The 17,041-nt window shown below is 38.9% G+C and overlaps 2 protein-coding genes across 2 annotated transcripts; both read left to right on the forward strand.

Moving 5' to 3' along the window:
* Nucleotides 1-78: 78 nt before the first annotated feature.
* Nucleotides 79-1,062, forward strand: LOC125898625 (olfactory receptor 1-like). The gene has a single exon (XM_049592470.1). The coding sequence runs from the start codon at nucleotides 79-81 to the stop codon at nucleotides 1,060-1,062; it is 984 nt and encodes a 327-aa protein (XP_049448427.1).
* A 7,100-nt stretch (nucleotides 1,063-8,162) lies between these two features.
* On the forward strand, nucleotides 8,163-9,152 carry LOC125898322 (olfactory receptor 1-like). Its single transcript, XM_049592093.1, has one exon. The coding sequence runs from the start codon at nucleotides 8,169-8,171 to the stop codon at nucleotides 9,150-9,152; it is 984 nt and encodes a 327-aa protein (XP_049448050.1). The 5' UTR covers nucleotides 8,163-8,168.
* Nucleotides 9,153-17,041: the final 7,889 nt, after the last annotated feature.

Raw genomic sequence — 17,041 nt, forward strand, 5'->3', positions numbered from 1 at the left:
CACAGTGTTGACGTGCAGCTCTGTTCTCTACAGTAGACATCGTGCTTCAGACAGTATGAGTTTGACTGAAAATTTACAATGGAGTTTTTCAACTCAGCTCTTGGAAAAAACATCACCTTTGTGAGACCTGAATACTTCATAATAAGGGGATTTATTGGTATACCTAATATCAATTATTACTATGTCTTTCTCTTTTTTGTTTATGTTGTTGCAGTGCTGGGAAACACACTTGTGATGGTCGTCATATACTTGGATCATAATCTGAGAACTCCAAAATATGTTGTAGTTTTTAATTTAGCATTTGCAGACCTGTTTAGTAGCACTGCTTTGGTGCCAAAGGTTCTTGATATCTTTCTGTTTAACCATCACTACATCCCCTACAATGACTGCTTAACGTTCCTTTTTTTCTGCTACACTAGCCTTTCAATGCAGGCTTTTAATCTGGTTGCACTGTCCTATGACAGACTGATAGCTATCATTTACCCACTGCACTATCAAGTGAAGGTGACCAACAGGTTCATGCTGTCTTTGATTGCCTCTTTCTGGGTCTTTGTCATAATTGTAGTACTCATTGCAGTTGGCCTTCTTACAAGACTTTCCTTCTGTAAATCTGTGGTTATTAACAGCTATTTCTGTGATCATCTTAAGATATTCCTGCTTGCATGTAATGACTATTTACCTAGCTATGCATTTGGTTTGTTGTGTGTGTGTCTTATTCTCTGGCTTCCATTGATATTCATCTTGTTTAGTTATTCATGTATTGGCTATGCATTGTCTAAAGTGGCCACAGCTCAGGAAAGACTCAAGGCCTTTAAAACCTGCACAGGTCATCTTTCATTAGCGGCCATCTATTTTCTCCCAGTATTGATCACATATACTTTTGACAGTGAAAGGCATCCAAATGTCTTCATCCTGAACCTGACTATGACCTCTGTCTTTTCCCAAATGTTGAACCCAATAGTTTATGTTCTACAGACACAAGAAATCAAAGAATCTGTAAAAAAATTATTAAAAATTAGAAACAAATCCAGAATTACAGTAAAGAAAGTCATCATAAAGTGATCATTTGTAACTGTAACTGGAAGGCAATCTCCCCCCCGGGGACAATAAAGGGATTCTGATTCTGATTCTGATTTGTGTATATTTTGTTCCATTATGTACATTAAAGTACAACTTGTTAGAGTAAAATGAATCAAGCAATAGTTACTGTAAATACGGTGTAGTTGTTTTGCCCTTGCAAATATTGTAAAATGAAATTTAACCTGAATTTATTCCACAAAAAAGAACTTTATAATGATTGAGCATCAACTAAAATGACCATTTTAACGGTCACACAATACAGTCATAACTACAGTCTACAGTTTAAAACATGTACAATCAATCAGTTTTATTTGCACAGACTCAAAGGTCCAGTAAAAAACATACAACAGAAAAAAAATATACAATACACAACAAAAACAATACGTCAAGACACATACAATAAGTAGTTTTCTGCTATTTGGTTTAATTTGTGTTTATATGCTCATGTAATGGAAAGATACGTTGTTATTATTTTCATTTGGTCCTAAATCTAAACCATAAAAGAAGGTGATTTTTTTTATTTCTATCCTGTATTTATAATATTTAAGATTTATTTCATAGAGGCCAGTCTTTTCTTTCCTGCTTCTCTCTTCTGAATTAGTGTGCTGTGTTTTCTAACTCATCACTACTTCACATTAAACCTTTCTGGCCTTTTTACCGGACATACACACTTTTCGTGAAGAACTTTGTGAAGCAGCCACAGGAATCATGGGTTCTGTGAAGGTGAATGCTTTAATAACATTTTTTTTTTCTAACAGATGAACAGCACAAATTTGTCTAAATGTTTTTCCATGTTTATGCAGAGTGATATTTATATCAAGGATTATGGTCATATTGAGGCTACTTAAACCAAATGTGACATTCACTGTGTTGTAGGATGTAATTACAGTATGCATTGATGCATATTATTAAATGGTTGTGTTGGAGGTGGTTGTGAAAGGACCAGGTTGTTATAAAACCTTTTTGTTGCAGTGCCTTTACCATTATCTGAATTAGCATGCAAGAATAACCCCCCTCTCATGCAGTCAGGCTACTCCACACTTGCGCAAACAATCTCCTGCTCTCTCTCAACCTCTCCACTCTGTGCGTGCTCAAGTTTGCCAGCACAAACGCCCAACTTGGCATAGCGTTATATTTGTGCCACAAAAGCAACCAATCGAATTGGACGATGTCAATTCTGATTGGCTGTTTGGTGTGCAATCACAACTCTTCCTCCAGATCCTGATGAGATATCCAACCACCGCAGATGGCAGAGGCAAATGGCTGTAACAACAACAATACGCCATAGCGATGTCTTATGGAAATATTTTAAACAATTTAAAACTAACACGGTACCAGTGCTAAGAAAAATAATAATTATGCTGATAATGAGAATGTTTTAACGCAGCTCTAGTCAAATACTCCTCTTCTGTCTGTTAACACCATAGACTGTTCTAGTGGCTCTAGATGTGGAAGCGTTGTGATTGGGAACCGAACAGCCAATCAGAATTGACCGATCCGATCGGTTGGTTTTGTGGCACAAATATAAGGCTGTGTGTTGGCAAACTTGAGCGTGCACAGAGTGGAGAGGTTGAGAGAGAGCAGGACACCGTTTGAGCGAGTGTGGAGTAGTCTGACTGCGTGAGAGGGGAGTTTGAACGATGCTGCAGGGTGGGGGCCGAGACGTGCAGGTGTCCCCAGGAAATGTGTACCTACAGAAACAGCAAGCTCCGCGTCCATGGCGACCGTTCCACCCAAAACACTGTCTCGTCAACGTGAAAAAATTTTTTTTTCCAGCGGATGTCTTAGGTACAACATGTTTGAGCTACCTGCAGTAATATCATGTCGTATCTGACAATGGGAGGCTTTTAACAGATGACGTCCTGATGTTAGCTTTCCTGCTGAAGCCACTGATGCTTTCTAGACATCGTGATTTCCCATAACTGAATAAATACCACACATAGCAACACAAAACTGCTTTGCTAGCTCAATCATGTTGTATCTAAGATATCCGCTGGAAAAAATATTTTTTTCACAGACCGTTTGAGTTACTGAGTTACATAACCATGTTATTAATTACAAAACATGCACGCAGAAATTGTAACGTTTGTTCAGTCATTGTCATCGTCACGGACCTGAACAATCGAGATGGTTTGGGGTGAGCTGGACCGCAGAGTGAAGGCAAGGGGCCAACAAGTGCTAAACACCTCTGGGAACTCCTTCAAGACTGTTGGAAAACCATTTCAGGTGACTACCGCTGAAGCTCATGAGAATGCCAAGAGTGTGCAAAGCAGTAATCAGAGCAAAGGGTGGCTATTTTGAAGAAACTAGAATATAAAACATGTTTTCAGTTATTTCACCTTTTTTTGTTAAGTACATAACTCCACATGTGTTCATTCATAGTTTTGATGCCTTCTGTGAGAATCTACAATGTAAATAGTCATGAAAATAAAGACAGAACAGACATTAAAAGACAGTTGTCCAGTGCTTTTACACACTCATAACTATGTCATGTAATGATAAAATAATATGTAGATCATAAAATATATATATACAATTATATGTATAACTATTATATATATATATATATATATATAAATATGATATATTAAAAACACAACAATAAAGCCAAGATCAAATTAATAAAAACAAAACTATATATGAAATGAAACTGAGGCATTAAAGAAAAGATTATATATATACACCAAACCATATGAATATATATTATCCCATATATATATATCTGTTATATATATATACAGCCAATTATATATATATATATACTATATCAGGAGTGCATCCAAGAGAAGGAGAGGGACACACCCAGAGAGACACAGAGACAGAGCAAGAGAGAGTAAATTAGGAAATAATGGCATGCTCCTTCATTGAAGATCCTGTTGATGGGGAGGCCCACATTGTCCAGAGGGCCTTCCAACCACCACCAGCCCCAAGGGTCTTCCAGGACAGGACCATCCCACTGATACAGACGGACTCCTATCTGTGGGAGAGGTACCGGTTCAGCAGGCAAAGCATGGTGTATCCATGCAGTTTGCTGGACAGACAATAGGATTATTTATTTTTGCACACATTTTCACTGAAAGCTGACCGAATCCGACCTGAGCACTGAGGTTCTTTGCTAGCGGTACATTCCTGTATAGTAGGGCCGTAATGGTACATGTATTTGTGTCGAACCGTTCAGTACGCAACTTCTGGTTCGGCATGACCCTGTACCGAATTATTGGGCGCAGGATATTATTTTATTTTATTTTATTTTAATTCCATTTTTGAGAGCTGAACCATTTAAAATATCTAGTTCCCCGACGGACATAATTGAGTGACAGACCGAGTCCCATAAATCTCCGCTTTCACTTTGTGCAGCGCATTCTCGCATTTTGACAACATGGCAAGTGAGCCTGACGAACCTGAAGACCCACCCGCAAACCTTAAGTCCTCCATTTGGGAAACACTTTGGTTTCAGGGTAAAGGTGGTGAATTTATTTACATAAACAAAAATAAGCAGTGGTTGACTTCATACAATGCAGAACAGGTTAATTGGGTATGTATAAACTCACTCCTAACATGCTTCAACACATCTAAAGCGACACCACGAGTTTGACCCAGCTGTAATCCTTAATCATAGGAGGAAGGGCCGTGAGCTGGCAGAACAATCAGAATAAATTATCATTTATCTGCAACAAAGATCTACCCTGACCAATAATTAAAGAAATAACCAACGGCATTGGAGTTGAGTAAAATTGTTTAAGCTGCACTTTAGATATAAGCATGTTTTGTTTACTGCGTTAACAAAGGCAAAAAGCTAAGTAAGTTCCTAAGTATGAATCTGAGCAGGCTAAGCTGACCAGCTGCACTATACTTTTATTTTAATTGAGTAAAACTGTAAAAGCAGAAATTTATATTTATATTTTTCATTCAAAATGTGTTAAAAACAGCAGGACTATTATTTTCAGTCCTTTTTATAGATTTCATTCAAACAATGTCAGGATTATACATATTTGTTTCATTCAAAATTGTGTAAAAAGAGTTAACTGCTGTGGTGGTATAGTTTTAATAAGGTTACCAATAAGTAAAAGATATTTAATATATATATATTTTTTCACTATATATAAAAAAACGAACTGTGACTTGTGTACCGAGGTACATACTGAACCAAGATTTTTGTGTACACCCTACTGTATAGTAAAAACTGGGCAGTTCCTCATGGTAAAGCACAACATTTAAAGAGATTTTCCTTATAATAGATATAATAAAATGACAATGGGGCATTAGGTGTACTACTTCACTAAACCACTGAATATGTGATTGCGCCCCTCCCATCCCCACCCTGCTCTGTTTCCAATGGCTAGCATTCTTTACCATGGGTCAACTGACAATGCGCATATAAGGAGTGCATCCAAGAGAAGGAGAGACACACTCCAGAGAGACACAGAGACAGAGCAAGAGAGTAAATTAGGAAATAATTGACAGCATTGACATCTGAACAATTGAGGTGCTGCACTGTTGATGCAGGCACATTGTCCTGTTGATGAGGCCCACATTGTCAGAGGGCCTCAACCACCACCAGCCCCAAGGGTCTTCTCAGGACAGGACCAACCCACGATACAGACAGACTCCTATCTGTGGAGAGGCCGGGTCGGATGCTCCCAGAGAGGAGGGAGAAATATGCAGTTTGCTAACCACACATTATGAAATAAAAGAATTCTCTGCATGTGCAGTCAGTCATTTCTGTTCTTCAGTGTTTAATAGTGTGGTGATGCTGAGGGCTGAGGCAACTGTTTGCAGAGAGGACAGTGAGGGAGAAATATACAAATAAGATCCTATAGCACTGTCCCTCTTTATATTTATTTATTTTGATATAATAAGGGATAGAGATTACAATGGGTCTGTGTAGCTCCATTACTTTCTGAAAGTAAGTTGATGGCTATTTATCAGATTTGTTTATTTATTTATTTAAGTTTGAAGTTATTTTTATTTAATATGATTTATTTATTTATTTCAGGTTGAATTTTATTTTGCACAGGTTTGACTCATCTCCACTGAAACTACTGGATTTCTAAATGTCATTTTCTACAATCAATAGAAGAAAGGTTGTCATGTGATTATTTCCTATAAACTGATCATTTTCGGTCATGTGTAATCTACAATCAATTTGTGATAAATGCGATGATTCACATAAATAGTTTGATGATTTGGGTAGCATTAGCCATCACTCTGTTGTACTGAGTAATGGCTATTCTTCCTGGGTCCTCACACAGGACACAATTGACTCCCAACATGATGAGAAACAGATAATTGAATAACACTATCACCTGCAGGTCATATATGATAGTTGATGGATTTGCTAAATGTCGTTTTCTACAATCAATAGATGAAATGTCATGTGATTATTTCCTATAAACTGATCATTTCGGAAATGTCCTAATCTACAATCAATTATGTGATAAATGCGATGATTCACATAAAATAGTTTGATTAAATGAATCATCTGAAATTTACATAGGAATCAGTAGATAAATGTGATAAATAGTCTATCACTAATATTCATTTACACATTTGGTGAATTTCATTAGGCATACTTGAATTGTTAGATTTAATAGGTGGTCTTACCTACATGTATTTTGTCCCTTTGATGCAGGATTTATATAACATGATATTATGCTGAAATGCAGAATTTTCTTTGTCACTTGCGCATTTAGCCTGTCGGCAATAGTCTGCCACGCTACCTCCCTTGCTTTATTACTCGCTGCGGTATTGCCTTTTTTTGTAAATTTGTCATTATAATCCTCATACGCTTCCATAAGGGGCGTTTGCTCCGCCGCAAAAAAAGCCTCCACTCGCTGCTTTCCTTTGCTTTTTGACATTTTGCAACATGTTCGGCACTCGACTAGTGTGGGCTTTTTATTTTCCCTGGGCGCGTGCATGAGTTGAGTCTTAACAGGTGAGGCTTGAATTAGCGTCAGGTGGAGTCAGCTGATTTCACTTGATGGAACGGGTTGGCGCTAGATTGGGAGTTGCCGTTTAGTCACATGTCAAGGTTACACCTTAGTCTGGATATTCTTAGCTACGTTGATGAAATACCCCCGTTTTTGGTCTCTAAGAGAAATATATTGCTCTTGAACTGCGTACTGTATTCACTAGCTAATAGCCAGCTGTGTTTGTTTGCCATGTCATGTTGAGCAGGTACACTAGAGCACCAAACATGGGCCAAATCAATCCATTGCAGAAAATCATCCCCAAACACTACAAGTATGGGGCGTCGGTGGCTTCGTGGTAGAGCAGGTGCCCCATATACAAGGCTGTTGAGCAGAGTACCAGCCTGTGATTTGCTGCATGTCATCATCCCCTGCACGCTTACCTGTCCTGTCCATTAAAGGCAAAATGCCAAAAGAAAAAGTTAAAAAAAAAAAAAACAACAAACCTACAAGTATTACATGCTGTAAATATTAACGATAAACGTCCTCAGTGGGGATGAATGGGCTTGGGGTTAAACCAAAGACAGAAAGTGCAAAAGTAATGAAAGAAAGATTACTGACTTGTTGGTTTTGGTCTTTTATGGGATTTGTTGACAATCATAAAAAATCGACAATACCAGCCTTATCCTGTAATATGAACAAATTACATCAAAATACAATGGATGCTTCAACAGCTTCCAATAGAAAGCTGCAGCAAAGAATCCTGTGAGTATATTTCATGAATGCAGTAAGGTCATTGGATTGATTTTCTTTTTATTTATTGATTTACTTTTTTGAGCATTTTGCCTTAAATGGACAGGGCAGCCAAGTGTGAAAGGGGGAGAGAGAGAGGGGATGACATGCAGCAAAGGGCCACAGGCTGGTCTCGAACCCAGACTGTTGCGGCAACAGCCTTGTACATGGGGCGCCTGCTCTATCCACTAAGCCACTGACGCCCCAGGATTGATTTTTTTTTCTGATTGTTACGTACAATGGACTCAAGGGATCAGACAAAAGAGAGGTCAGAGAGGAGCTGCAGTCTGTGTACATCACAGAACACAGTGCTGACGTGCAGTGCAGCTCTGTTCTCTACAGTAGACATCGTGCTTCAGACAGTATGAGTTTGACTGAAATTTTACAATGGAGTTTTTTAACTCAGCTCTTGGAAAAAACATCACCTTTGTGAGACCTGAATACTTCATAATAAGGGGATTTATTGGTATACCTAATATCAATTATTACTATGTCTTTCTCTTTTTTGTTTATGTTGTTGCAGTGCTGGGAAACACACTTGTGATGGTCGTCATATACTTGGATCATAATCTGAGAACTCCAAAATATGTTGTAGTTTTTAATTTAGCATTTGCAGACCTGTTTAGTAGCACTGCTTTGGTGCCAAAGGTTCTTGATATCTTTCTGTTTAACCATCACTACATCCCCTACAATGACTGCTTAACGTTCCTTTTTTTCTGCTACACTAGCCTTTCGATGCAGGCTTTTAATCTGATTGCACTGTCCTATGACAGACTGATAGCTATCATTTATCCACTGCACTATCAAGTGAAGGTGACCAACAGGTTCATGCTGTCTTTGATTGCCTCTTTCTGGGTCTTTGTCATAATTGCTATACTCATTGCAGTTGGTCTTCTTACAAGACTTTCCATCTGTAAATCTGTGGTCATTAACAGCTATTTCTGTGATCATACCCAGATATTCCCACTTGCATGTAATGACTATGTACCCAGCTATGCAATTGGTATGGTGTGTGTGTGTCTTATTCTCTGGCTTCCATTGATATTCATCTTGTTTAGTTATTCATGTATTGGCTATGCATTGTCTAAAGTGGCCACAGCTCAGGAAAGACTCAAGGCCTTTAAAACCTGCACAGGTCATCTTTCATTAGCGGCCATCTATTTTTTCCCAGTATTAATCTCATATACTTTTGATAGTGAAAGGCATCCAAATGTCTTCATCCTGAACCTGACTATGACCTCTGTCTTTTCCCAAATGTTGAACCCAATCATTTATGTTCTACAGACACAAGAAATCAAAGAATCTGCAAAAAAGTTATTAAAAATGAAAAATAAATCCAGAATTACAGTAAAGAAAGTCATCATAAAGTGATCATCTGTGTATACTTTGTTCCATTATGTACATTAAAGTACAACTTGTTAGAGTCAAATTAATCAAGCAATAGTTACTGTAAATACTAAGTACTTTTTTTGCCCTTGCAAATATTGTAAAATGAAATTTAACTTCAACTTATTCCACAAAAAAGGACATTATGATCATTGAGTGTCAAATAAAATAACCATTTTAAAGGCAGCAGAGTACAGTAATAACTACAGTCACACATACAATAAGAGTTGTTGTCTGCTGATTCGGTGAATTTGTTTTATATCCTTGTGTAAGTGAAAGATACTTTATTTTGTCTTCAAAGTTTGTGTCTCTGCACATTTGCACATATTTTAACCTGTATTATTATTATTATTTCAGATTTATTGCATAGAGGCCAGTCTTGTTTTCTTGCCTGCATCTCTCTCCTTGATCAGTCTGCTGTGTTTTCTAACTCATCAATACACATTAAACCTTTCTGGCCTTCTTACGGGACATGCAGACTTTTCTTGAAGACCTTTGTGAAGCAGCCACAGGAATCATGGGTTGTGTGGAACTGAATGCTTTAATGTCTTTTTTTTTTACTTTAAAGAGATGAACAGCACAGATTTGTCTAAATGTTTTTCCATGTTTTTGCAGAGTGATATTTATATCAAGGATTGTGGTCATATTGAGGCTACTTGAACCAAATGTGACATTCACTGTGTTGTAGGATGTAATTACAGTATGCATTGATGCATATTATTAAATGGTTGTGTTGGAGGTGGTTATGAAAAGACCAGGTTTTTATAAAACCTTTTTGTTGCAGTGCCTTTACCATTATCTATATTAGCATGCAGCAATAACCCCCCTCTCACGCAGTCAGGCTACTCCACACTCGCTCAAACAGTCTCCTGCTCTCTCTCAACCTCTCCACTCTGTGCGTGCTCATGTTTGCCAGCACACACCATTATATCTGTGCCACAAAACCAACCAGTCAGATCAGAGACTGTCCATTAACACCATAGACTGTTCTAGTGGCTCTAGATGTGGAAGCGTTGTGATTGGGAACCAAACAGCCAAGCAGAATTGACATTCTCCGATCCGATTGGTTGGTTTTGTGGCACAAATATAACGGTGTGTGTTGGCAAACTTGAGCACGCACAGAGTGGAGAGGTTGAGAGAGAGCAGGAGACCGTTTGAGCGAGTGTGGAGTAGTGTGACTGCGTGAGAGGGGGGTTATTGCTGCATGCTAATATAGATAATGGTAAACATGCAAATAAATTTATTGAGCACGGAACAGATTTTTTTTTTTGTTCAAAAAAACTATTATTTGCTTGCATATAATTTCTCTTCAAAATGCAGTTTATGTGCATGTAAAACATATTGTTCTGTACTCGAAATCTCAAACCACTCGCTCAGGATTGTGGCACAAATATAACGGCATACATGTTGAGCTCTGACCAGGCCCAACAAATCAGACATGAACCCGCGCAGTTTCTGTCCAAGCCCAACTCTGGCCCGAACATGTGTCTCTCTTTCTCTCGTTTTCTGTCCCTCTCGCGCTCAGGCCGTCTGTCACTCTCCACTGGTTGTTCACTGTATTTTTATACTCTTAGTTCTGGGGGGTATTCCATCAAGCAGGCTAAAGGCAAATCCAGGCTTAAATGGCCAAGTCTGGCTAATGTGAGCCAGAGTTCTGTTCCATCAAAGTGGCTAAGATTAGCCTCACATCGGTAACCATGGAAACCATGGTTCTGGCTAAGCCTGATACATCAAGCTAAACTCCGGTTTCCGTTCCATCAACCTGAGCCACAACTCCGTTCCATCAAGATGGTTAACCTGAATCCCAGCCTAGTAACCATAGTAATTGATGCTGCCGGGCAATCCTGGTCTGTAGCAGGATTAAGGTGAGGATTAGCTCCATCTATGATCAAAAAATGTTCAATAGACAAGAACAGACACCTAAAAGACAGTTGTGCCAGTGCTTTTACACACTCATAACTGTCATGTAATGATAAAATAATATATAGATCATAAAATATATAACATAATTAAAAACATTAACTATTCATTCATTCATTCATCTTCTAACTGCTTCATCCTCTTGAGGGTCGCGGGGGGCTGGAGCCTATCCCAGCTGACATCGTGAGAGAGGCAGGGTACACCCTGGACAGGCCGCCAGACTATCGCAGGGCTGACACATAGAGACAGACAACCATTCACACTCACATTCACACCTATGGACAATTTAGAGTTATCAGTTAACCTAGTCCCCAGTGTGCATGTCTTTGGACTGTGGGAGGAAGCCGGAGTTCCCGGAGAGAGGCCACGCTGACACGGGGAGAACATGCAAACTCCGCACAGAAGGGCTCCCACACCCGGGATCGAACCGGCAACCCTCTTGCTGTGAGGCGACAGTGCTAACCACCACACCACCGTGCCGCCCAACATTAACTATTAAAAAACAAATTAAAATGTAATAAAAATAAGATCATTGAAAAAAAAAAACACAACAGTAAAGCCAAAATCAAACTAATAAAAACAAAACTATAATAAAATGAAACTGAGGCATTCAAAAAAGATTGTATATGTTAGGGTTGGGAACAATTAACCGATACGACCGGCTATCCGGTTTGACAAGCGAGAGATACGGCTACGTCGGTAACAGCCTCCTCAATCAATACCAATCAGCCATGAATCCTTAGATGAATTGATTGTAGAATCATGGATTTGGGTATCGCAAGACTAGCAATCCGTTGACTGGCTTTAACAGTTTGCATCTCTAAAACAACGCAAGACCCGGCGGCATGCTCTGTAGCAGGCATTACTGACAACGATAATGGATGTAAACATCAGCGCCAGCTTGACCGGTGGAGCTGAGGAACAGAAGCTAATGCTAATTGGATAAACCAGGGAGCAGCCAAGCCGCAGCAGAAACTAAAGGCGAATCCTGCTGGTTGTGGGTTGAACGCAGGGTCACAGACACAGACAGAAATATGTATTCCTGTCAAACACGGCAGCACATGATAACGGCTTACTGGCCGGCGACCGAGAAGCCCGGTCCAAGAAGTCTTCGTTGGTGTCATGCCAGTCAAGCCCTGGCAGCACTCAGGTATGTGACATGTCAGAGGAGAAACAAGACATTCACATTTCCACAAACCTCAGTGCACTTTAGGGACTGTTCTTTACTTGTCAGAGGAGGAGGGTGGCTGGTTGATTTTTATTTCATTTATTTATTTTATTTTGATCCCCCTTATGTTAATCACTTATTGATGCTGTTTTTGAAGTATGAATAAGTCAATAAGGAATTTATTCCATTGAAATATCATTGATGTATTATAGAAAAGTGATTTATCTTTTTATAAATGACAAACAGAGTGTAGCAAACACAGAGAAATAGTCTGACATGCTGTCAGTGATAAGCTGCTAGTCATCACAGTCCACGATATCAACTAGTAACAGGAGATGTCAGATTCTGCCGGTAACACAATACAGTCATAACTACAGTCCACAGTTTAAAACATGTACAATCTATCAGTTTTATTTGCACAGACTCAAAGGTCCAGTAAAAACCATACAACATAAAAAAATATACAATACAAAACAAAAACAAGACATCAAGACATCTGCTATTTGGTTTAATTTGTGTTTATATGCTCATGTAATGGAAAGATACTCTGTTTATTTTGTCATCAGTTTGTGTCTGCACATTTTTTGATGGAGTCTACTGTATATAAAAAAATTACGTTGTTATTATTTTCGTTTGGTCCTAAATCTAAACCATAAAAGAAGGTGATTTTTTTTTTATTTCTATCCTGTATTTATAATATATATATATATATATGTAATATAATATTTACTTCATAGAGGCCAGTCTTTTCTTTTCTGCTTCTCTCTTCTGAATTAGTCCCCTGTGTTTTCTAACTCATCAGTACTTGACATTCAACCTTTCTGGCCTTTTTACCGGACATACACACTTTTCTTGAAGAACTTTGTGAAGCAGCAACAGGAATCATGGGTTCTGTGAAGGTGAATTCTTTAATAACATTTTTTTTTAAGGATGAACAGCACAAATTTGCCTAAATGTAATATAAAATTTAACTTGACTTTATTCCACAAAAAAGGACATTATAATAATTGAGTGTCAAATTAAATAACCATTTTAAAGGTAGCACAATACAGTCATAACTACAGTCCACAGTATAACACATGTACAACACACATCCAATAAGAGTCGTTTTCTGCTATTTGGTTTAATTTTTGATTATATGCATGTGTAATATTTATTAATTATTTTATTTTGTCATCAAAGTTTGTTTCTCTGCACATTACTTGATGGAGTCTACTGTATATAAAAATAGTATTTTGTTTTCATTTTCATGTGGTCCAGAATCTAAAGTATAAAGAAGGTGATTTTTAATTTTTTACATTTATCATTATTATTAAATATTTGTTGCATCGAGGCCAGTCTTGTTTTCTTGCCTGCATCTCTCTTCTGGATTAGTCTGCTGTGTTTTCTAACTCATCACTATATCACATTAAACCTCTCTGGCCTTCTTACGGGACATGCAGACTTTTTTTGAAGAAATTTAAATTGCTGAATTACCTAAGAATAACTGAGAAGGGGATAACAGCATTTGATGTCAGAGACGGTTCAGACTGCAAGTTGTAAAGATTAAACGACTTTGTTGTGTCTTAATTTCTTGAGGTGTGCTTGTTGTGGTTACTTGTTTTGACTGGATTTTGGTGATTAGAGGAAATGACCAGATAGAGTCATACATGCCCCTCTGGTAGCTTGTTTTCTTGTATATCAATTATAATGGAAGTGTTTTATTCAAGCAGAAATCTTTGCAGCCACAGTTGTGTGGAGTTTTGGCTTCATGGCGCTAGATTGGTAATAAAGTACCTTCCTGTAAGACAATGGAGACTGACTAGACTGGTTATTTAATTCGATAAAGATTAATCACTGAAGGTCCCCATGCGACACAGCATAGAGGCTCTAAGGGTGATGTCACACCTGACTTGATTAGTTTGGTTTAAAGAAGCTCAGGTCCCTCTGCCCGGTTATCATGATTCATTCGGGGTGGTGAGAAAGGTGTAAATCAAATCCTGATCAACACAACCAAACTGACATCACTTGAAAAGGTGTGTATTGGTGAGCTTCCAAAGGGACTCTGGTGTGGTACGTTTGTGGTGTGAAAGCAAACAAACAATCCACAGGATTTTATGTGATTTAAGCATGATTTCAGAAGCTAAACCACTAAGTTATTAATAACTTGAACACAGTGGGTTGGGTTGCACCATTCGATGCAGAGCAAGCAGTTTACTACAGCTGCTCGCTGTGGATGACCCTCTGCAGTTAATCTCACCTGTTAATTTTCCAATTGGACAGCTAATTTATTTGCTTGAAGCAGAGGTAAGTGACTTCACTGGGGACACTGGTCTCATTTGTGTCTTTCACTGGCCACTTGCTTTCAATTCCCTCACCAGTTTACTGGTAAAAAAAAAAAGACAAAACAAAAAGCACAGCAACCATTGCAGCTTCGATGCTTTAAAACATCAGCCCTAGTAACAGATGTGTATGTCAGCACGGGTATTTCCCTGATCAATAGGTCAAAAGCTATTAAAGCTTATGTGCTTGTATATATTAAAGTGGATAAAAAATGATCCTGCAGTAGTAGGCCCTGATTTATTCCTGCACGAGACACCTGCTTTACACCCTGTATCAACGCCCAGACTGGAGGGGAAACCAATTCACTGCTCTCTATTGACTTTGTATTGTGTGAAGGTGTCTGCTTGCGTCTACCAGCACAAATTCCTAAAAGCTGCTGTGTGATGGGGTGCACTACCCACAGCGTTGATAACCCAGAACTAAGTTTTAATAAACTGGGGGATCCTGACACTCCGTATGCCTTTGTGCAGCCAACATTTTGCTACTTTGGTCAGACAAACTATAGAGGTTGATGCCAGCTATACTATGTAAGGCCGGTTTTGATCTTTGTTAGGTTAAAAAATGATCTCACCTGATTCGATCATATTGTTGTAAATATCACTATATCACTTCTGGCCATTCAGTGGGATGATTTCACCATGATTAACAAGGTAAGGAGAAGAGACACTGACATAGGTTTATACTGCAAGTGCATGTGTGCTGCTTCTCTTTGTGTTTAATTGTTAAGTGGAAATGATATGAAATGTGCAGAACATGGCGTTTCTTTTTAAACGTCAGCATTGTTGAAATGACACTGGGGGTCATGGTACCTTCACTAACGTTGTTCTCAACCCCCTGTCAATACTAGCCATGAACCTAACAAAAACATTAGATGCTTTAGTTCATGTGAAGTGCAATACCTTGTTAGTTGATCCCTGCGATTTGTCCTTTGCCTCTTCTTTTTGTTGTTCAAAGGAAAAGTAAATGGGCTTTATTTTCAGCAAACACATTAAACACATTAACTTCGAGCCTTAACATTAACTTATAGCTCATTGTACTGATTACTTTTCTGTGGTATTGTCCACCTTTGTCTCACTGCAAAAAACTTTAAAACTTTCACTGAACAGAGTTCAGTGGAAGTTTTGTAAAGTGCTGGAGTGTGTGTTTGAGTTTGATAGTCCACTTGGCAAACATGGGTCTCTGATAGTTGTTGAAAGTTAAGATGATAACCTTGTTAGCTAAAAGTTGTCTATTTACACATCCAGCAGTGACACAGCAATGTCCTCATTTATTTAGATTTACACTTGGTCACCTAGCTGAATGTAAGTCCAGTGCCTGCTCTCTTAGTTCTGTTTTTGGTCTCTAATGCCAAAGGGAAATATTTTGCTCTTGAATTGCTTACTGTGTTCACTGGCTAGTCACCAACTGTGTTTGTTTGCCACATCATGTTGAGCAGGTACTCACTAAGGCACCAAACATGGGCCAAATTAAGCCCAGTTTCCACCAGTGACTATCGGTATGGTATCTTTGGAGCCAAAAGTATCTCTTACCTACCTACCTACCTAGACCCTAGTGTTTCCACTGCAAACAGTACTCTTTCATGTGGGTGGGGTTGTTGTCACTCACTGTTCCTTCCAGCACTCACTGTATTTCCTCATTACTGGTGACACAGATGGAAGTCTGCACCCGTTTATTCTCCACAGAATGAGGCTGCACACTGACATCTTCTGAATAAAATAAAACAGGCTGCAGTGAGTTTCTCTCTATTTGATATTTCGAAATAGTGGGTTTGTGCATTTCGTCCTTGTAAGGCAGGCTCAGGGGTTTAGTGTTGCCGTAGCCTTTTGCTATGCAACCTTTTTCTTCTCTCTGAGTGAGGATTAGAATATATGCAGTTCATGTTACCTGGCCAAAATTAATATTTATAAACGTTTAAAGGAGCTATATGTAAGAAATCTAAAGCAAATAGTCATAAAATCCTCCTAATATGTCACAGAGACTAAGGAATAATGTTCATATAACATACTGATCTCACCGACAACAATAGTACGGCCAGAATATTCGCATTTAAAAAAATATTTTACGGTCCACAAATCATGTTTATGTTTTGAATTTGTGTTTGGGCCTGTTGCGCCACTCACCGCGGTCTACCAGTCACGCAGTCAGTAGTGTCTCAGCATCAGCTACAGTCATGACTGACCTACAGCAGCACGGCAAGCAGCATTAGCAGTGTCACGGTACATAGCATTAGCAGCCGACTCTTCCTCAGCTGTATCCCAGCAGCAGCGTTAGCAGCTGAGAAGCCGGACTTGCTCGAACGGTCCGCTGGAAAACCACGGCAGCCGCCCATTGGCAAACAAATCAGTCTCCAGCGTGCCGTTGTCCAGCAACCTCGAATCTGTAGGGGAGGGGGGCGGACACGACTTGCAGCAGTGTTTTGAATTTGAGTGCAGTAACTGTTTTGGCCACATTCTTACATACAGCG

This window comes from Epinephelus fuscoguttatus, linkage group LG12, assembly GCF_011397635.1.
Source record: "Epinephelus fuscoguttatus linkage group LG12, E.fuscoguttatus.final_Chr_v1".
Taxonomy (NCBI): domain Eukaryota; kingdom Metazoa; phylum Chordata; class Actinopteri; order Perciformes; family Serranidae; genus Epinephelus; species Epinephelus fuscoguttatus.